The 23,189-nt window shown below is 28.5% G+C and overlaps 1 protein-coding gene across 2 annotated transcripts in view; it reads right to left on the bottom strand.

Annotated features, from left to right (window-relative positions):
- LOC148238552 (lachesin-like) overlaps positions 1-23,189 on the bottom strand; it is a 296,914-nt gene that overhangs the window by 131,769 nt on the left and 141,956 nt on the right. For both annotated transcript variants that reach the window (XM_088183915.1, XM_088183904.1), the window contains exon 2: positions 1,417-1,527. In XM_088183915.1, the coding sequence (XP_088040041.1) occupies positions 1,417-1,480 (64 nt within the window). In that variant the 5' untranslated portion in view covers positions 1,481-1,527. The remainder of the gene's footprint in view (positions 1-1,416; positions 1,528-23,189) is intronic.

Genomic DNA, 23,189 nt, shown 5'->3' with positions numbered 1-23,189 from the left:
GACATGCGTGTTGACCATAGGACGCCTACGCGCATACTGAAATTGAACCGAGTTACTCGTTCCATCTCAGTTTGCGAAACATCATATCATTATCTTTTTCACTTTCTTCACTTAATACGCGAGAGAGCGAAAAAGGAAGTATATCGCCGCTCGCGCTCGAAAGAGCAGCTCTGACTTCGGTCCTTTTGCCGACAATGTTCGGAAACGCTCGAAGCTGGCCAAGTCGACTGAATTACCCCCACATTACCTCCCGTTCTCGGTAACCTCGGACAACTTCCAAGAGATTTTAGAGCGGACAGAACCGAACTTGACCGAAGTAACCCACTATATTCTCCGTTCTTGGTCAACCTTGGCCAACTTATAGAGAGTGTAGTGCAGGCATTAAATTTAATTTGATGAAATTAAAATTATCTTTAAACATGAAGATAATTTTAGATACTGACTAATAATTATTAAATAATAATAAAATTACAATTTTAAAATTATGTATGGAGATTATTTTTTTAATATTATGTATTTTTAAGTCTAAATAATATAGGTTATACTTAATATATAGCTCAAGCAGAAACGTTGCCCATGTATTTAATGAGGAAAAAGGGCTTATTAATATTGATTAAAAATATATTACTTATATAAAATTTCTTGTAACTTGAAGGGAGAGGTTATAGAATCTAAGAATTTTACTAAGAAGAATTTTTAATTTACAACTTTTAAAAAATGGTACTTTCTTTTAATATTATACAAAAACAAAAGCTCATGCTTACTCAAAGGTAATAAAATTGCATAGCATATATTAAAAATATAATTACCAAGTCTAGTAAGTTTTAAAGATAGTTTTTCGATATTTTACTGATCTTATTTATAGGTTGGGGACCTGAGTGCGTACATTTGCTCTTTTTGACTTAAGAGAGATCGAATAGATCTCTTAAATGGATTTCGTTAAGATCTCCCAAATAAGATCAGTCCATGAACTTTTCTGTCATATGCTAGGTGGTAGTCCAGTTGGGGCAAATGGACTACGACTCTGATACCGCGCCTCGCCAATAATATACCCTTCCGGACAAATATCAATTTCATTACTCGGATTGGAAAAAAAGGATACAAAATTCGCTCTCCCCCTTTTGGTTGTTCACCGACGTGCGGTGTGGGTATAATGTGTGGGTTTACATAAACCTTGACGGGATTCGAAGATAACCGAACGTAATCGGCCGGTAGATTTGTACTTTATTGCATACAGATATCTACAGGATAGTCTGAATATACTTTTCGATCTAATATACCAAATACACTATAATTTATATCGATAGATAGCAAATGCAAAAAAAAATATACTTATATACTGCTATTATATAATAAACGAATACGTTTCATATTGCAATGGGGTATTTAATATATATTTTTAATAAAATTACTTACCGAAATTATTTCCTGTATTCGCCAATGACAGCAGACTAAAAAAGATGACTATGTCGGCCAACATGACTCGTTGTTCTTCATCCAGATGGTCTCCTACTCTTCACTTAACATCTGCAAAAATACAAAAATAATACTAAAAATTGATTTATAGATGATAAATGTTTTTATTAAACTAGATATCTAAATCACTAGTGTGTTTTTTTGAGTGCCAGAGAAAAATATCAACACTCATTGCAATATTTTTAAATGAAAAAAAATTGTTCATGCATTGAAAATTCGAATAAAAATAAAAAAATGTATTGATTTGTGTTTAGTTGAATAAAAAGAGTATGCTGTATAAGTCGCCTCTAGAATGTAATTAAATAAAAACAGCTAAATGTTAGTCCAGACAATGAACACAATTTTATACCGCCCTTAAAGAGGACTTGAATTTGTGTACCACATGTGGCGATGATGATAATTAAACTTGAAGAAATACAATATAAGCCTATTGTTAAAATTGATTTATTTATTTTAAAATGTATTTATTAGGTCTTATTCATAAAATATTCCGTGTATGAATAATCAATTTATTTTTTTATTATAAACTCTACCGAAGCAATCTTACAAAAGCTTTGCGTCGCTCTGCGCAGTAAAAATAGCGTCTTTAATTATTACCACAGAACTTTAATCTAACATTTTTTTATCATCGTGGAATAATTCCTATTTCGAAACGTTAATTGTTAATTATTCCTTGGTTCTAATTAAATTCGCAAGCGGGCGTGGAATCAATTTTTCGGCGCGACACAATGGGCGTATTGTTCGCATTGTTCCCAGCGGCGGGATGCTCGTTTAATTTTACATGTGCAATTACAAGATTTTGAATGTTGTTATATGTACCGATAATAGCCTCGATTCCCCGGGAGTGAGATTCGTGGGAACTAATCAAGGTACATATCCGAAATCAAATTCGCGACTGTCCGCCACGAACCGAAACGAACGCAAAGGAATCCGATATTGGATTCAATTAGTATCAATCCTGGAATAATTTGTAAAATGGGTCTAATTTCCAATTCCAGAAAATGGGACTTGTTCCCAGTATATACCTAAGCGTTATAAGCGTACGATTTAAATATTTTAATATTAAAATTGTATTAAATATACATGTATTTTCCATCTGTCTGATGATAAAGTTTAGTTTTGTATTGCATAAATTTTAGTATATCTAATCGTATTTAAAAAAAATATTATTCCTAATCTATTTGGTTCAATTGTGGTTGTTTGAGTCTATCAGTAAAATGACAGGAATATATTTTTTAGGACTGCTCGATATTCACAGAAGTATCAATTTTTTTAAACCAAAATATAGTATCACAGTTCTGAATGTAATTCAAACACGCAAAAACACGAAATATAATTTTTAAAGAATTTTAATTTTTCAATTAAAATTGTATTTCTAAATTCCTGCAGAAATTCGCAACAGTGAGACACAAATATTTTTTTCTGTGCAATTTATTTATAGTCAATATATAATTAACTATATATGATCAATAGCATACATATATTATATATAAACAGTATTTTGTATATATTAGCATAACACAATAATATTATTAGTATGAATAAGTCTGAATGGATAATATCGATCAATTAAGCAGTAATATTGGCCTAATATTTGAAACAATAATTAAAATCATTTTAACATTTTTTTTTCTCTATCTCTATATAGTGAAATGTTTATGAGATAAGCCTAATTTTTTTTTATTTATGTGAAATCAAACAACTTCTGTGTAATTAATAAATTTTATAAATAAAATATATTAAGGGTTTTTGTTATATTTTTTTTAGTAATTAATAGACAAATCAAAACTATAAATTGTGTTTTTAATTCTGCATTAAAATAGCATACAACTGAACTGAATAATAAAAAATGCAAATAAAAAACACTCATTTAGGTTTTAAAACCTGTATTATAAAATAAAGATATAAATCTTAATTATATTAGGTAAAACAAAATTAACGTCATGAATAATAAAATCTACCTGTTAAATTCGTTCTAAGAAAACTGTATATTGACTACCAGCTATTTATTTTAATACAAGAAATAATAATATTAATATTAAGCCTTTACATTTTTTGTTGTATTGTAGAAATGTTTAGTTATTCTTTAATCAACAATTGATTTCCGCATTATTTAAAAAAAAGTATAAAATGATTTTCGTTTCTTTAATTTTTAATTTTAATAAAGAGTGCAATATTGATTTTATCCTAATTTTTTTTAACAAAAATTTATCTCGTTTTCTGCAGATGAATTAATAATAATAAAGTATTTGAATAAAAGTATCGAAAAATACAGTTTAATAATTAATACATGTGTATATTTATATATAACATAAAAAACTACAAACATAATACTAAAAAAATTCTAAATTAAATTTTAAGTCACTGCAAAGTTAAGTACTAGTTACTTAATTCATACTGTAGAAAATACTTATTTAATTGCTGTTAATATAGTATTTACTGGTGTTTCGTAAAATTTATGTTAAATTTTTTGTTTTAAATTTAGAAAATAGGTATAGGATTTTACCAATAATTAATAATATTGCTTTTTTAAATTGTAAATTGTCTGTAAAAAGGACAAAAAAATTTGTTTCTAAAATACATTAAAAAATTTCAGTGTAATATTCATATAATCATGAATAAATACTTTACGAATTGTTTTAGTAAAAAAAGATTATAGTAATTAAATTAGAGTATTTATTCCTTAGATAACAAACTTTTTTGCTAAAATACAATAATTATTTTAAAAATCAAGCTTTTTTGAACTATTATTTTTTTAGTGGCAATAATCATCGTCTTTCAAAATCAGCGATTGCTTATTTTGTTAAAATACTTATTATATAAAGAATGATTATAAGTTTTTTATGTTATTTTTATACTAAATCTTACGTTGTAACGTTACAAGCATTAGCCCAATGCGTTACAACCCAGTAAATACAATCAATAAATAGTGAAAAATAAGTCTGTAAATCATTAACATATATTTAAATAATTATAAATATACAATTAATAGAAGTCACTCTTCACAACTTAGCTTGATTTTATACTAAATATTTATCAATATATTCATTTCTGAAATTAGAAAATTTTGATTAAAATTGATTAAAATTGATTTTTATATGAAAATCACTAATTCTGATCTTCTAGATACGATAGAAATTTAAAAACACTAGCAATCATAAAGGAAAACCCTAATTATTTTTTTTTAAATACACCTTGTATCGTAATAATATACAATTTAAAAACCATGACAGAAATAAAAATCAATCTAATCCATTAGTTAAAAACCTTAATAAGATAAATATTTAAAAAAAAGTGCTAGCTTATTTAATAAGAAATAAAAAGTTTTTTTTTTTCCTAAAAAATAAATAAACAAAAGTAAGAACAAATTAATAGATACCCAGGTAAATGGCTTTGGCCAGGAACTGTAAAAAATATTAGACACTGTAACAATTTAAAAAATGTTTTGTCAAAAGTAAATGCTTCTGATTTCATTAGTTTTTTTTAATTTTGATTTTAGACGGCTTGTATTATATATCCTTAAAATAGCCCTTAACAAAGAACCGTCAGTTTGTATATAAAAAAAAAATAGCAGAAATACAAATTTCGGGTTTCCAGTGATAGTGCTAAAAATCCTCCACCTGTTTAAATTATAATCGTCACATAAAATAATTCGGATAAGAAAAGTAACGGACATTAAAAAGTCTGTTTTCGCCTCAAACGATTACATTGACCAGAAGTTTAAGAAAAAGAAAGAGCTAATATTATACTCTAAAATATAATATTACCACAAACATTGCGTATTTGCCATAATTTTATCTGAAACTATCACAAGTTATAAGATGATTTTTTTTACTACTTCGCATTCAACTTTCGAGTACCGACCAAAATGACTCTAAGACAGGGGTGAAAAAGCTTTTAAGGTCACACAAGAACCAAAACTGTTTTAAAAGTAAAAATATAATAAACATAAAAAGCATTTAATTTTTTTCGTAAAAAGTAGTTTATTGAAAACGTATTTTATTAAAATTATAATAAAATGTAACAAATATACTGTTTATTATATAAAATTATTTCACGTCTCGAAAACACAGACTATAAAGCTTCATATACGGAGATATTAAAATTATAATAAAATGTAACAAATATACTGTTTATTATATAAAATTATTTCACGTCTCGAAAACACAGACTATAAAGCTTCATATACGGAGATATTAAGGAACGATTCCGTATTGAAACCCATGTTTATTTGACTAAACGACGTGATTTTCTGGCTAAAAAAAATCTGGACTCAAGCGGCGAAAACCTAGTAAATCTCTTGTCACGTAAAAACGTAAAATTGTGCCTGCAAAGGGAGAAACCGATAATTTACTTCCAATAATATGCTCGGGATTTGTAAGAGATTTAGTCGGCTCAGGTCTCATTGTTGAATATAAGAAAAGTCGCCCTCCATACATCTTCGCCCTGTGTTATTATAGTTAGTTCCAAGTATATTAGAAGGGGAGCGAGCAAATACAAATGATTTTAAATTGCATACACACGTGAGCCTATTCAGTGCTAAATTTATACAATTCAGCACCTTGTTGCTGTAAATGACATCGTGGAATATCCAGGTGAAGAGAAAATATGCGTAATGGATAAAATTTATATAATAAAAAAAATAGGTTATAACTGTGATCTATCGACATAAATAAATATTTTTCCAAAAGCATTTGAAGCATTTTCTAGAAATGGATCTGTACACTAAAAAAATATTATTTTTATTTAACGAAGAAATTTCGCCAACTTATTACAATGCAAGAAATAGGTAAAACAAGACAGAACACCATTCTTAGACTCGAATTTATTAATTTATAAAGTATGGCATTTTTAACTAAGACAATAATAATTAAAGACGATGGAAAAAAGTAAGAGCAGTTTGTTCTTGTTCTCATCGGTAAATATAGTATAAAATCTGGACTTGATTCTAGTCATCAGTACATTTTCGGTTATGGTTAGCAATCATTATCACTATAATTCTGTCTGAGCTTAGACCTTGGCAGACAAATAGCATTTAAACCTTATTCGTCTGGTTTGATTGAGTTAGTTAATTTAAGACTTGGGAAAACTTTGCTACTCTTTGACGCGGAATTAATTTAGTTCTTATTACAAAACTTTACTAAGTAAACTAACTAGCTACTTGCGTTATTGAGCGCATTAAAAATATAGTAACAAAAAAATCTGATGATCAAATACACAAGTAATATGTAAAATTTGAATCAAAACGTAACAATGTAAAATCGAAATCATGCGAGACATTGCCTAAAGAAATCCACACTGACATATTTATTTTACGGTGTCAGGGGTGGGCACACGTTAGGCGTGATTGGTTCGTGTTTACGTCTCACGGGAACTCCTTTATTAATTGATTTGCCCCCGGAAAGGTCGCGAAGGCACTACATTACCTCAGCCCGGATTTACGTGAATGAATCATTTGATAAATTAAATGTTTCGCCTATCACCCCAACCCAACGCCGACTTCCCCTGAGGGTTAAAAATAAGGCAAATAACCCACCCCGAAAACTGTTACTTATACGTACCTATACTACGTTTCAACCGGAACGGTCCCGGCATGCGATGTGTACATTTTCACTATGGTTAAATATTCACGTAATTAATATCACTACGAAAGCGAGAAATTTGTTCAAGGGTTTTTTCCCCTCGGCCAAATATGTACTCTCCGGTTCCCCGGAGGCGAGTTACTTAAGGGTAAGCCTGTGTATATAATTCATGTTTTGAAATAAATTTTGATCCCCTAATTAATATAATAAACGATCTCAAGCTATAGAAGAGCCGTTCTTGTATTTTTCGGAGCTGCGTAATAATTATTCACGCACCGATACAATATTTTGTGAAAGTAATTTATAACGAAACTATACTATAAGGTTAAAGATATATATTAAACTAACTGCGTTTATAATATTTTTAATGTATGGTAAAAAAACAAACAAAACAAAATAATATGTTTATTTTTTTTATCAATTCAATTTTATTATACCTAATAAAATAAATAGTTTATTTTTAATTATACTAAAAAAATATTTAAAAATAAATATACAGATATTAAAAAATATTTTATTAATCTTACAACTAAAATATTATATATAGTATTAATTTGTTTATATGATAAGTTGTATACTTTTAAATCTAATTAAATCCTAAGATTTTAGAGCAAAAAATCAAATGTATTGATTTGTAAGTCTTGATAAATAGTCTGAAGACAAGAAAAGATTTTTCTTAAGTTTAATATTAATAAATTTATATAACATAAAATTTAAAGTATGTTTTTCTGTTGTATTAATATTATATATATAGAATAAAATAACGCTCTTATGTGTACTAAGTGTGCTTATTTTTAAACAATATATGATTAAAATTTTCTAATCATTTAAATTCGATTATAAATGTTATAGTACATTGTTTAAGAGTAGATTGTTGTGCTATTCCAATGATTAGCAAATGCTGGGCTTTGACATCACAAGTTTATTAGTGTGTATTATGCTTAAATGGTCAATATTAATTTATTCCGAAATATCTATCAAATCTTCATGTGTCTTAAATGCGAAAATTAGATTTATTCTACGCCCAATAAAAAATAATATATGCTGAATTAATTTTTATAAAAAGTCACGCAATAAGTGAATCATACAGTGAAAAAATGAAAGATTTAATCCTGAAATTAAATACAGATGCAGCATATAATTATAACAAACATCTTAATAGAATTTTAAAATTTATTTTGAACTGTATAATTGACTAGTAAATTATACAGTAAAAAATACAATTAAAGATTGAACCCTGAACGTGAATATAGATGCAGCAAAGAATGAATATAAACATATAAAAATTGTAATTGAAGCATTAATTATATTTTTTACTGTATTGCCCAAAACGTTACCTTTTGATGAAAATTACTTAAAGGTCAGTGCAGGGTCTGAATTATCCATAGTAATAAGAAGTTTGTCAATAACTTTGATATAACGTCCATCGCGGGGTTCATCTTCAAAATATAAATTACACTAAACCAGAAACAATACTTTTGAGAGAACACCACATCATTACCGTATACTGAATATATGTTTTTAGTCGCAGTAGTTGCACTACTTCCTTTTTTAAATTTATATAACATAAATTGATGATAATTTATTGATTTGCAATCAATTGGTTTTAAAATCCTAATATAACTGATCTAAAGAGGTAAAGTAAAACTATTTTTAAAACAGGATACAACATAACACCAAGACTCATTGAATCGTTTTAGATCACATATACAATATTGAATATAGTTTTTTATTGAATCATAATAAAATACTATATTTTTATATTTTCATTATATAATTACACAACCCAAAAACATAACACTTGTTAAATATTTGTTCCGGTTTTAGGTGTAATTTTTAATTTTTTATAAATGCATGTCAGAATTTTTTTTTTTGTGATTAATCCTTAAAAAAAGTTTCTTGTAAGTGTAAATTCTGTCAAAAGCAGTGAAATAAATAAGACATAGGGATATTTTTTGTAAAAATATGTCTTGTGAACATTTAATTAAAATACATGAATAAAATTTTATTTTAGTTGAATTTCTGACAAAATCTTTGAATTTTATTTTAAATAATTTTTATGTGAACATATCGACTGAAAATCTAAAAAAAAGATTTAGCTCACAATTTAATCTTAATATATATAGAAAATAATACTTATAAAATGCTTTCTCAAAAGCAAACGTTTAATAATTGCTTATTAGAGCGCGTGTTTTGGATTAGTAATTTCTAAGAAAGTGTTTTGTATTGTAATATAGAAAATATTAAAAGTTCTAGGAAGGCACTAATTACCATGTTGTGATCAATATGTAAAACCTAGGAACCTCTTTTAAGTAGACAAAAAACAAACAAATTTCGTTTTGTCAAATTTATATTTTTTGAATTGATATTTTTAGCGTAAATCAGAAAAGAACTGAAAGATGTTATTGAAATTAATTATAACAAGTAAATAATTAAGATATTTTTAGTAAAATTTAATACAGATATTCTTACTAGTAGATTTTATCAATACCAAATAAAATATTTGTGCGATAGGTTCACATCCAATATCAACGAACGCAGGGATTTTTTTGTATTGTATCAGTTTACACAACAAACGCATTTTTCAGTATGTATTACAGATCATTTTATTTTTTATGATTTTTTATGTAAAAAATCTGTTATAAAATAGCGACCCCACGTAGTACTCGACGAATAAGATTTGTTCAAAGTGTCTCTCCGGGTTATCCTATTTTTTTGACTTCTCGAGACAGTTGACACGGACAAATACGGCGCAAAAGCTTTCCTGAAATATTCTAGAAAGGCTTCATTCTAATTTTGCTTGTTTTATAGTATCGCTCGTCTCGCGGGGGCAAAAAGCTCGACGAGCAGAGCTTTTTGCAACCGCTGAAGAAAATTGCCGATGATGGATCGATGTCGTTACTTTGCCGCGTAATGAATGCGGAAAAAGTCCCGACTGTACGTTTAAAAAGCAAGCGATTGCTCTTTTCGAATGTGTTTGTCAACCAGGACGTAATGGATGATGAGTAATTCACGATTAAGCGGACGTTTGAAAAGCGAGCTTTTGTTCGATGGATTGTCGAAGAGGAAATATGAACGCTTTTTGATCGTCGTCAAATGGAAATTCAATTAAATTTTTTTCATATTTAATTTATTTTAATTTAAATAAAATATGTTTATTACACTAAAAAAATGTGCAAGACGTAACAGCTTAACACTATATTCAGATAAAAAAAATTTACAAATTAGACTTGAATAAAATAATGAATATTCTGTAAAGAAATATCAAATACATGTGACTACAAAGTTGCGATATATCAAACAATTTAGAGTTGACTAATTTTATAAATTAATATGTATATATATATATTATTTATTTTATTATAGTAACATATTTAAATAGATTTTACATATTTTTGCTATATAATTTTTTATCCCCAAAATATTTTTTTTAATGAAATTTTTCTGTTTATATTTTAATAAATATATTAGCGATCAAAGCAAAAAATTCTATTATGTTTCCACATCGAAGATAATAAGACAAACCTTTTCGTATATCTCCTATATGTATGTTCGAATGAATACTTTATTATAATTAAGCTATTAAATTGTGAATTATGAGGTAAAATGTATGTATTAAAACTTTATAAGGTGATCGATTCACATATTTAAATGTTTAATATTAAAATTTATTCATATACATAATAAATTTTACCTACAATTGCATTTACATTGTATGTAAATCGTGAGATTATATGTATGCATAACGTAATGAATATATTTCTATGCTATAAATAAAACATAAAAGTAGTTACTAAAACATGAATTTATATGCCAGCAATGCTATATTAAAAAAAAAAATTGTAAAATAAGATTTGTTAGAACATATTTACAGAGACATTTAAAAGTCAAGATGATATTTTTTAATATTATTTAAAACTATTTTATTTTGTACAGTTACTATGGACCTTAATGTATATTGTATCTTATAACAAATATCATAAAAGATTTTAATTCAATAAATATTTTTAATTGTCATCGTGTTAACAGAAACAAGTTAGCAACAATTTAATGTCTTTGCAGTAATTAATTAATCTCTAGCACGTCAAACAAATCTTATCAGAAACTGTAGTGCTCCTAACCAAGTGAAAATTAATTTTGATTTTCAATAGCTTAAGTCATTTTGTTCCGAATATGTATTTTACTTAAATGCCATCAAATACAAAACATATCTAGCTGTATAAACTTTATTTTAAATAAATGTTCCAACGTGCGCTATTTATACATTTATCTAATATTTTCAGACGAACAATTAATAGTTGATAAAAATAGGATATAACTAATAATACATATCCTCAATATTTTTATCTTTCTTTTTAGTTACATGCAACTCATATTATGTAAGATAAATAAACACACCCTGATCGGGTCATTATCCTACCTCATTTTTTCATTATATATACCAATTTCGTAATGGTATTGAAAGCAAACTAAAGTAGGTATTCGATTTAATTATACGGATACTCTCAGGCTCTCTGAAATATTATACTGTTTTTGCCTTTATAATTTGTAAAAATAATGTAATTTTGTGTTGGCGTAAATTTACTGTAGAAAATGAATTTTAATGTAAAAAAAATGTTTTTTAAAAATTTAGATATATCAAAAGATAACACTGTCGTATTATAGCAAAAATTAATTTGTCTTTTTCGAACATAAACTTCGTGTAGTATACGTTATTTTAAAATATTAAGTTTTGTAAGACAATATTTGTTTTAATAATATTGGAAAATTTTATATTGTAATAATTTATTTTATGTTATATTTATAAAGTAATAAATTATCTAATATTATAATTAGGTTTTATTAAATATATGATATTTTCATATATAAAAAATGTTTTACGTAAGCCCAGAAAAGTTTATATACGAAATAATCTCAGTGATCCTTTAAATTGTATTATAAACATAACAAAACTTTGTTTTATTATATGCATGAGTTAATCAACATATAAAACATAATATAAACCAAAAACTCATTTAATACTAATTTATTATTTGTATTTAAAATAATAATACAAAGTTTGGTTTACGGCTCATACATATATAATAATATGATAAACACAAAAAATCATTTATAATTTTAACATGTAGTTTCTTTCCTCATTTCAATATGTGTGTATTTGAACTACTACATATTAAACATATTTTTTTATTTAATACAGTGTCAAGGTTAATTTATAACTTGATACTATTTAGCCTTTATGTAAATAACTATTTTCACGTCAAATAAATAATGACTATTCGTAATGTGTGCAAAATTTTATTCGTTTAATTCAACCCTTTTACGCCAATAATTACAAATTGCGAGTTCACCATAACAACCACTTAAACAACAAAAAATGAATTTCCAACACTGGTAGAATCTTTTGTTTATATATTATACAAAAGATCTGAAACTTGTCTTGTCTTTAAAGCAGTTGTGTTATATTGAAAAAATGTTTTTTTATCGTATTAACCGATACACGAGATAGGTGGGTTTGTGTAGTTATTCAATATATTTAAAAGCTGATATTTTTTTTTTTAATAATAGTATAAAAAAGGATATATTAACTTATTTGAATAGCTTAATTTTAAATGTAATTAATAAAAAAAATAGTAATAATGGGTCTAAATAATTGTTTATACATTAGGATTTTTTTGTAATAAATGCACTATTAAATATCAGTCAAAGAACCGCAATAGTGTTTTTCCTTAATATGTTTATTTAATTTAAGCTTTGAGATTAGGTGTTTAACGCTTGTTTTCAATTCAACGTTATTTTTCTGTTAATTTTGAATGAATAGTGCCAAAGTTTGTTTTAGTTTTGTAAATATAATTGCTTCTGTTTTAATTCGTTTAATTTTAACTTTCCACATCTAAAAATATTTATTTAAGTTTTTAAGAGATTTTTGTAAATTATTCACGATTGGTTTAAGACCGCAAGCACTTATTTAAATATCTTTATCATCAGCATCTATTGATAAATACGTATTTTTTATTTTTAAGATATCGTTCTTATACAAGATAAAGAAAAATGGCCTGAGCAAACTTCACTGAGGAACACCAGCTAAAATATTACGCAGAATCGAGTGTTTATTATTTAATGAAATAACATAGCTGCCACTTCCATGTATAAGCGTAATAAGCGTTATAAATAGCCCGGGTTTTGTATTTGTTTATTTTATAAATCAAACTATCATGTCGAAAGCCGTTGATTTTGAAAGTGGAGCAAGTTCATATTATGTTATTGTTGTATAAAAATAATTTGCGTTCAAACTGATTTAATTATATTAGTATGCAATAATAGACTTATTTTATATTGTTTACAGTATTTTCCAGAAAAATTTTATATGTAATAATTAAATTCAATTTCTATTATCAGCAATTTATAGAACACCATAATCGCGACCATTTGGCAAGAATAAATGTCCAGATAATTAGAATTTATGGTCAATAATATCTATATTGTTTTCGCTAGACCAAATTTTTTTCATCCAAATTAAGGCTAACTTTATATTTCAATTTTGGCCAGTGCACATATCGCTATAAGCGTTAGCATGTTTTTGAGTTGTCATATTTTGTAATGTTTTAAACATCAAGAAGCTACTTCTTGCGATCCTCTGGATGTTGGTTCAACCCAGGTATAAATATGAATTTCGTTATTAAGTAAATTCTTGATTTAAAACATACATGTTTCGTTTATAGTATGAAACAGAAACGTCAGTTATGGGTAGGGTAGTTCCTTTTCAAATCAATAATAAATAGTTTTTTGGGTTTTTGATGCTTTTTGTAAGACATTTCTAGCTAGTTATTCATCTTTTAGACGAAGTTCATGTTGTTTCGTCAGATTTGTTTTTTCTTTAATATTGCGTAGCGTTTTAATTTGCATATTGAGGGAATCCCACTTTTGGCACGTGTCTTTACGTGGATGATGAAAGTTAAAATAAAATTCTTTGTTAAAAATATTCCCATAAATTTTCACCTTATATTACTTGTTTTATTTTCCTTACATTTATCAACGTATAAATTGTACATCTTTATTATATTCATTTCAAAGTTTGAATACCTTAAATTTGGTTTGTTATAGCTTTCTGATTGAGGAACACTCTCAATGTGTTCCTTCACGCGTTTTACTTCTTCCATTCAAGAAAACTTCCATTCTACCACAAAAACTTCTCCAAAATTTTGTTGCATTGAAAGCATGGTCAACTCTTTTTATATATATATTGAATGTATTTAAAACAAATCTTTTGCATACTTACATTTTTGTCCTTTGCCTTTGCGTTTTCCTGTAATTTTTTGGTCGCATTCTTTTTTAGCACACTTCTATGTAAAACCATTAGTCTCTAATTCTTAAAAAATTTTCAAAATTTTGTTTCTTCATAATTAACATAGAATGCTTTTCAATTTTTATTAAAATTATTTTATTTTAATTAGACTTGCCTCTCTTTTAAAATCAACAAACAACTAATATCATTGAGCAAAATAAAAAAACTAGTAAAAAATACACCCGTATATTTATAGGTATGATTGTGAATTGATTAAAAACAGAAATTTTAATATAACTCTTTTTTTAACAAAATTGACTTACCCCACTTTCAAAATCAACGGCTCATATTTAACATCAAAAGGCACGAACTCTTTTTCATATTAAAATTAGCACATTATTTCATTCAAATTATCAAGTCGAGTAATTTTTACCAAATCTAAAATGTTTCTTAATAGTTTTATTACCCAAAGATTATTTTAAATGCATAAGGATTATTTTTTAAATATTTTACTAAATGACGGTAATAAATTGGCGCAGCAAAAACTAATCATAATTGGGTTTTTGTATCAAATGGATTTTAGCAAATTTTTTAAATTATTTAAAAATACCCAAAAGTTAGGTAGGCGTTAAATATGTTTGTTAAATAAAAAATGCAAATTACAGAAAGATATTTAATCAATTAAATCTAGTAATTCCAGTGTTATTTTCAGTTTTCAAATTTTTAATGACATTTGTAACCCTCATGTACATTATTTGAGCTACGAAATATGAGCTTTTCATACCTCAAAGAAAAAAAAATCGATAAGATACATGCCTATGGACGAAGATGACAGCCGAAAAACTGTTTCATGCTACAAATGATCTAAACCAACGCCCAGAATTAGACATGAAACCAGAAGAAATATTTGCTAGCGATAAGTACCTATTGAAATTAAAGAAAAAATGTAGCCACGAAAGACGCCATTGCTTTATAAAGACCAAAAAAAATTATTTCTCCAAAATAAACACAAATACAAATTTAAAATAACACAATTTACATCAGAGAGCATTTCTAACTAAATGTATATATATTTTGCGATTTTTTTCACGCACGATTCTCGCAATGGAAAAAATCGATTCGATGCGACCGTGCGTGCGCCCGCAGCGGCGGGCACGTTAAATGAATTTATTGGATTAGAGCGAATCTGCGTTTAAATTTCAACTGTTTAAGGCTCGTACGCGAAAAGCGAAATTATGCAAATACGCGGACATTTGATTCGAGCGCGTGTTCTGGGCGTAACGACGTTAAACCGCGGCGGCCCGTGACATGATGTGATTGAAACGGTTAAGACTGCCTTAATAACACATTCGGGCTTATAAAGCCATAAAACGGTGCGACTATAAATATTTTACGTTGACGACATGATTTCGTTCCACATGCTCTATATTGCCTGTATATGTAGTCCATACGTGGTTTATATAACGTAGGTATACATACATTATGTATGTGTATGGTTTTTGTTATGAATTTATGCAATGTAGATTTTTATTGAAATATATTACTCTATTAGACCAGTGTTTTGCTAGAATTATATTACTTGGTAAACACACAAAACTGTATTGCTCATATTAATATTACTTTGATTACACACATACCAATCTGGTAACACAAAATAAATAATGGATCAACAAACTATTTTTTTCATGCAGAAGCAATTCGGCTTTAGTAAAGAGTGCAATAAAACATAAAATTCGTGGTAATGGCCATGGTATTGGCTTTACTGCAAAGATAATTTTATGCCATTAGTGTTTAAATATGATTTCGAGCATATGGGCGCCGCGGCTTGAAATAACGCGGCGAATGTTGGCCACTAAGTAATCCATCGATTATCGACATAGACTAACGACTTCACATATCTCGACAGAAAATAATCTACACGATCTTAGAGGCCAATTCACGCGAAATTATGCGCTAATCGAATGTTTCACTTAATACATTGATTGTGGCGCGCGCTGTGTGGTATGATACGCCGTATTGGTAAAACCAAAGCTTTTCTACATTAATTCCATTCAATTGGGGAACAAAAAACTCAATAAACATGGATCTATAGTGCTCTCCAGGGTAGCTATTAAGTCACCTAAGCAAAAAAAATCCTCTGAAATTTTACAAACATAAATCTACCATTTGCGATTTCTGTATAAAAGTACTATATTCAAATAATTTTTTGTATTAAAATTGAAAAATTAATAAAAAAAATTGCACTATTTAATTCATTAAAAATTATTTATTATAATTCTCGTTAATGAAATATTCATGAATTTTCCGAGGGTCTCTTCGTTAAAACAGACCGCCCGTCTCACGACCGGTAAACCGACTTGTCGCGGACCGGTCACATTCTGTACCGGAAACGGATGACATTAAATTTGAAGCGACACCTGCACGTGGCCGTGTCCTACCTTTTGTCATTGTAGCGGCCCATAAGTCTAATGCGTGAGGGAGAGCACCCGAAATAAACCAATTGTACACGGCGCCCTTTAATTAATTCTCTCTGTGTATGTAAGAGACCTCAAAGGGATGAATGTTATGTACGCACATAAATACGAGCGAGCAACATATATAATATTGTACAGTATAAATGAAATTTAAACTATATAGTTATACATATACCATAATTCGTACAGTTCTTGACTAATAACTCAATACTACTTTGCTTGATTCCTTTCAGCAGAATCTATTTTAGTGTTTAATCAGTATTAGATTTTTTTTTGAGTCACTAGCGAAACAAATACAAGTGTCATCTGTTGTTATTATTTTCTTTTTAATTTATTAGTATGCCACGCCATAATTAAAAAAGCACATGAAATTCGAGTTTTCACATAAAATGATTATTTTTTAAAATCATACTTTTCATTAAGAATATAATCCTGGTCCATTAAATATATTTTTTTTCTCTATAATAATGATAATAATAAAATTATTTAAATTTTTAGATTCTTTCTTTTCACCAATGACATTAAAATATTTCTCAAAATAGATTCCATTAAGAGTAAAAAATTTGATGTTTGACATCTGTCGCAAATCAAAATACGTATCTTTAGTAATAAGCTTTGATTTCTTTTACTAAAATAGTGTAATAGCTTTTTCAAGATAGCATTTCATCAAACTGGGGTTTATGATTTGTTACTTTCTATTATTCAAAGGCAAAGTAAATTAAATCATAATTTTAAGTCATCTGTTAATGCTGACCTAAAATTATGATTTTATATACTACGTCTTCAAAAATATTTTAGCACATAGGTGCTACCAAATACAAATATAAATTCCTAATTGACCATATTCGGCATCTAAAAAACACATGTAAAAAGTCTGTTTATTTTTTTTTAGCATGTTATCCCTATACAGATAAATCAACTGAAAAAAGTGCAAGTTTTTTATTTATAGGCAAATAGATTTTTTTAAATCGAAATGAATTCTGCACTTCCATTGAGATTCAAAAACCCTTTAAATATTACAATTCGAGCTCAAAAAATACATTCACCGCAAACTTTTGTGGGAATAGAGTTTTCAATTATTTTATTTTTTATAATTTTCATTGACAATTTAATGTATTGAAAACCTGTATTTTATTTAGTTTAAATGTTGACGTTAAATCTGTTACTATGTTTGGCAAACCCTTAATTATACAAAATATTCGCTATTTCCAAAAGTGTACTTGTAATAATTTGACAGAGCGCGCTTTGTCAAATTAAAAAACTCTAGATTTAGCAAGGGCATTAAATGTCAAAAAGGTTTGGAAATTACTAAGCATGCGAGCCAAAAACAATCTTTGGAAATCATTTGTTTTGCTATTAAATTGCCTATTGATGTAACTCACAATGTGCTTAACACTTTTAGCGTCTATTTTCACTAAAAGCATTATAAAATAAAATAAGGCTGTAACAATAATACACGTCTTTAATAATTTACACGGCTTGGACAATGAAAAGACAAGTATCCATGGCCAGATAAGAAAATATCACAAAAAGCGTCGAAAAATAACTGCAGAGCGACAAGCAATAGAAGCACCACAAATGGTCATATTTAACAACTCATAATATCGGTGGTTTACCGTTTCTTTATAGCGCATACTTTAAAATTTAAGGAATTTGAAAGTGTAAAATCTATTCCCAGCTCGTGGGCCAAATTAAAATAATAGTGGCCATAAACATGCTCTTAAACATGCTTCTTTGATATAGTTACAATATAATGCAATTGATTTACTGATATAAAAAAACGGACTTACAACGAACCGAAACCGATTTACTAATATAAAAGTTCCAAAAACAGTTTGTTAGATACTTTTTACATTAAGGGATAAAAATTATTATCAATTTTTATTTCTTTGTTAATTCCTGCAATGTATTATTTTCTAGAATATAATTCTTTAAATTCTGTCGATCAATGTACTTGTAAAGGCACTTTGTAAATATATACACTGCAGAGATTGTGGATCAACTAATTACTAGCGTTTGCGTTCCCGAATATTGTTATTACCTAGTACTCACAGTTTGTGCACAAATTATGGCCTAACCATTATTGTATTAATGTAAATATTTTTAAACGTATTTTTTTAGAGCGTATTGACTTAAAATCGTTATGCAATGCACATGTAAGTCAATACATAAATATCTGTTTTTCGGATTACAGTGTACAAAAAAATACAATGTATTTCAACAAATTTAAGAAACTTATATTCGTGAACTTGAAGAGTCAGTGATGATATATAATGTATAAAAATATATTATGAAATGTTTCCTGGGTGTAAATCCTTACTTTTTGAGTTAGCCTAATATAAAATATAACTAGTTATACTGCTAGTATTTTATTTTAATACTTTACTTTTAAAAAAAAAATTAAAACATTTCATTATACAATATATATGCAGTCATATAAAAATTTTATATCATCTTCAAGAACTCGTTAGCGGAAAATTACGCGAGACCGCCCCGCGCGAATTTTCGCCCCGGTGCGGTAAAATATCAAAGTTTAAAATCTGAAATTTCTTTTATATATTCGTTCATTCGGCATTTTGCCCCCGTTTTTTATTATACGTCTCCTCTATATCTCCGCAGTTAACTCCGGTGAAGAGGAGATCAAAGGAGACACGGGAAAATACTTAAAAGTTTTGGCGAACAACTCGCGCGAGCGTTTAGCGCAAACGTGGGAAAATCTCTATCTAAATAATAAAGTTTTAAGAATTGTTCTGTTAAACTTACGTAACGCGCTTATAATTGCGATGTCAAATAAAAGTTTGAAGTATTGCGCACTAACGGTAGGATATTATTTACTTGGATGACGATTGAATATTTAAATAAAAAAGTGGCTGTAATGAAATGCCCTGTTTATAAATGTATTGCCTTATATCAGAACGATGAAGATTTTACAGATATTTTGAGCTACCACTGCATTATTTATCAATTAGTTTTATCTAGCAAAAGATTTAATACCAAAATTATAATGGATCTCAAACGGTGATTTTTTAAAATGCAATAATTAAAAACAACGATACTTGATTTTATACACATATGTGAAATAGTTAGGCCAAAGCAAGTTAGGGTTAGTTATGATCTAAAATCTCAATGGTAAACGATTCTAAAAAATCAGGGTTTTAAAAAGAGAATTAAAGTCTTGGTACAATTCATGATGAATACACGGAAATTATGTGGGTATTAGATTAGTTATAAGTAAATTTTTTACTGATATTTCATTTGATCAATTTAGCTTTTTAAAGTGAAATTATTATTTCACAATGTGATACTTAAGATATTTTTACAAATATGTTTGCAATGATAAATATTTAAATTTAATGAAATGCCTTGAATATCTGAATTCGTGTTTAAAGTTCACATTTTTGTGTCAGTCAATATTTTAATATCTAAGATTGATAAAAAAAATCGGATAAATTTAACAAATATTCACACAAAAGATATCTTAAGGTTAGCATTATCAAATTATAGAAATTACTTAATTCCCGTCAATTAATAAAATACTCCCAGACTTTCAGTTTGGATTTCGAGCTGGTCATTCGACGGTTCATCAGCTCACCCGAGTGACCGAATTATTAACTAAAAAGTTTAATATTAAAAAAGACACCGGCATGGCTCTCTTGGACATCGAGAAGGCATTCGATACGGTCTGGCATAATGGCTTACTTTACAAACTTCTTGAAGCAGACGTTCCGTTTCAGCTCGTCCGCATAGTTGATAACTATTTGCGTGACAGATCCTTTCAAGTGGTAGTAAAAGATGAAAAATCCCCACCGAGGAAAGTCCCAATGGGAGTCCCGCAGGGAAGTATCCTTGGCCCTCATCTCTTCTCTATGTTCATCAATGACATACCAACCCCGAGGAATTGTCACCTTGCACTATATGCTGATGATTTAGCGTTATACACCTGCTCAGCAAGCAGGAACATAATCGCCCGAAGATTACAGTGTGGCTTGCGGGAGCTACGAAACTTCTACTGCAAGTGGAAAATTAAAATCAACGATGCCAAGACTGAAACAATCATGTTCTCTCGTAGAACAAGAAGGGCCCTTCCCCCTCAAATAAAAATGAACCAAGAAGCCGTCCCCTGGTCCAATTCAGTAAAATATCTCGGAATTCACCTAGATTCCCGCTTAAATTGGAAAAAACAGATGGATTCAATTAGACAAAAAGGACTCTCAGCTATTTCAGCGTTAGCTTCAATTTTTAGAAGAAGAAGTGGCCTCCACAGTAAAAATAAACTTCTGTTGTATAAATCCCTTATACGACCTCTGCTAACATACGGAGCCCCGGTATGGTCCAGCATATCCCATAGTTCATTTAGAAAAATTGGGGTTATTCAAAATAAGTGTTTACGAATAGCCCTCGGTGCTCACCCAAGGACTTGCGTAGACAAACTTCATAAGCGCTGCGGAGACCTGGAAACGGTCAGGAAGTTCTGCCACAGACTGACAGAAATATTCTATAAAAGTATAAAATAATCGAAGTGTTCAAACACATTTCTCACCAATCTTGGCAAATATAACTTATAAGATCTACCTTTTAGGTACAAACATAGACTACCTAAGCATATCTTGAAAGACGAACCATCTGAGAAGTTTAACTATCTGCATCCAGGTGTCTATTGCTGTGACACCTGCCAGTCCCCGGAAAAAGTGGGGGCACCAAATGTTCAGTTTCAAATCCGCACAGGAGGTAGCCGCCGCTAGTTCTGGAACTCACAAACTAACGCATTTCATGACTACTGTAAACCAGCCGGGAAGAGTCAAATTTAAATTTGTTTTGTAAATTGTTGTTAATTAGGTTTAAGACTTGATGACCCACCGAGCCTGGTATTAAAATAAATACATAATAGCATTATAATAATAATAAAAACTAAATCCCAATTTCGCAAAGAGGTTTTTTAACAACTTTTCCTCTATAAATAAAACAACTTACTAACAAACAGAATAAAATATCAAAAACTAAAATAGTAAATACATGTCTTAAAGTTAAGGAAATAACTTAGGTTAGGTACTTAATATTGTAAGATTTCTGACAAGTAAACCTATTGTAAATACATGAGAATAAAGAATTTGTAAAATTAAAAAAATTAAAAAAAAATTTTTTAGAAATTACTTAATAAACCAACCACAGAATCGATAAAAAATGTTAAATTACCAAAAGCATTTTTTTTTACCAATTTTTAGTGTTTTTTTTAATAGAAGTGTTTACGATTTTAATACCCTCATTTTCTTTGTCATCAATAAACCTCTAGGAATTAAATTAGCTAAATATTTTATAAATTTCATAGATCAACAAATATATTAGCCACCCTTTTAGTTTGCAGCATTCTTTAATGTTGATTTATATTTTGCAATATCCAAGTATTTAAATACTCTCTCTGTATGGAAAAAAAAATATAAAAATTTAACTACTATATGGTTTTATAGACAATCTAACTATTTTTAAGTAATTATAGTTTTGGTTCTTTAAGATTGACGATCACGTCCTCTTCTGATGACCGTTAGAGTCAAAATATCTGCACTGGCCGACTCGCCTATGGCAGTCGCAATCCAGTTCCTTAATACGCTGGCATTGTGCATCGATCTATTTAATGTAAGCTATGAGGAGCTGGTCCGATTTATATCATATTTTTTTTACCATCGCACAATTAATAAATAAAATAAATATATAATCAATAAGTATTTTTACTTAGTATAAGCAATTAAAACCGTATTAAATAGATAATAGGTATTGGGTACTTCGATATAAAAAGCTCTAAACATAACTTTGCACATGTATGTACCTACGTACACACATAAAATTCTCAGAACCATATATAAAATATTTCAAACACTTTCTCATCAAAAATGTATTTCTAAATTGTATTTCAACTGCTATATAATGTACATTTTATACAAAGCAACTTATATATCATAGTACATATTTTTTTTTTTTAAATACCCAGCCGTTAAGTTCGCCCAAAATTAAAACATATTTTATTGTACACGCGCACCACCTGTACACGCGTATTTATATATTGAAATTCCAACGGTTGTTCCACTCCAAATTAATCTTCCTAATCCCCGAGAGGAGGTCGGGTCTGCCCACGGGTACAGGGTTTGGGTGAAATACCTAGGTATGTTGTACTAGGAGTGCGTCTCTGCTCTGCTCATTTGCTTCCACCGTTGCGGGAGCTGTCGCAGCAAAAAGTGGCCTAAATTACTCCGACCTTATCTTATCAGTTAGACGTCACTAAGAGGTTTAATGGCGCTTTTCAGCAACATTCGTTAACCTGAGAAAGTAACTTTGAACCGAATTTTACCCCGAATGATAAATCGATCCATAAGCCACATA

This window comes from Plectrocnemia conspersa, unplaced genomic scaffold (assembly GCF_051122295.1).
Source record: "Plectrocnemia conspersa isolate PC_06_02 unplaced genomic scaffold, ASM5112229v1 ptg000001l, whole genome shotgun sequence".
Classification (NCBI taxonomy): domain Eukaryota; kingdom Metazoa; phylum Arthropoda; class Insecta; order Trichoptera; family Polycentropodidae; genus Plectrocnemia; species Plectrocnemia conspersa.
The sequence above is the reverse complement of the archived record's forward strand: the minus strand, read 5'-3'. Positions and strand labels throughout refer to the sequence as shown.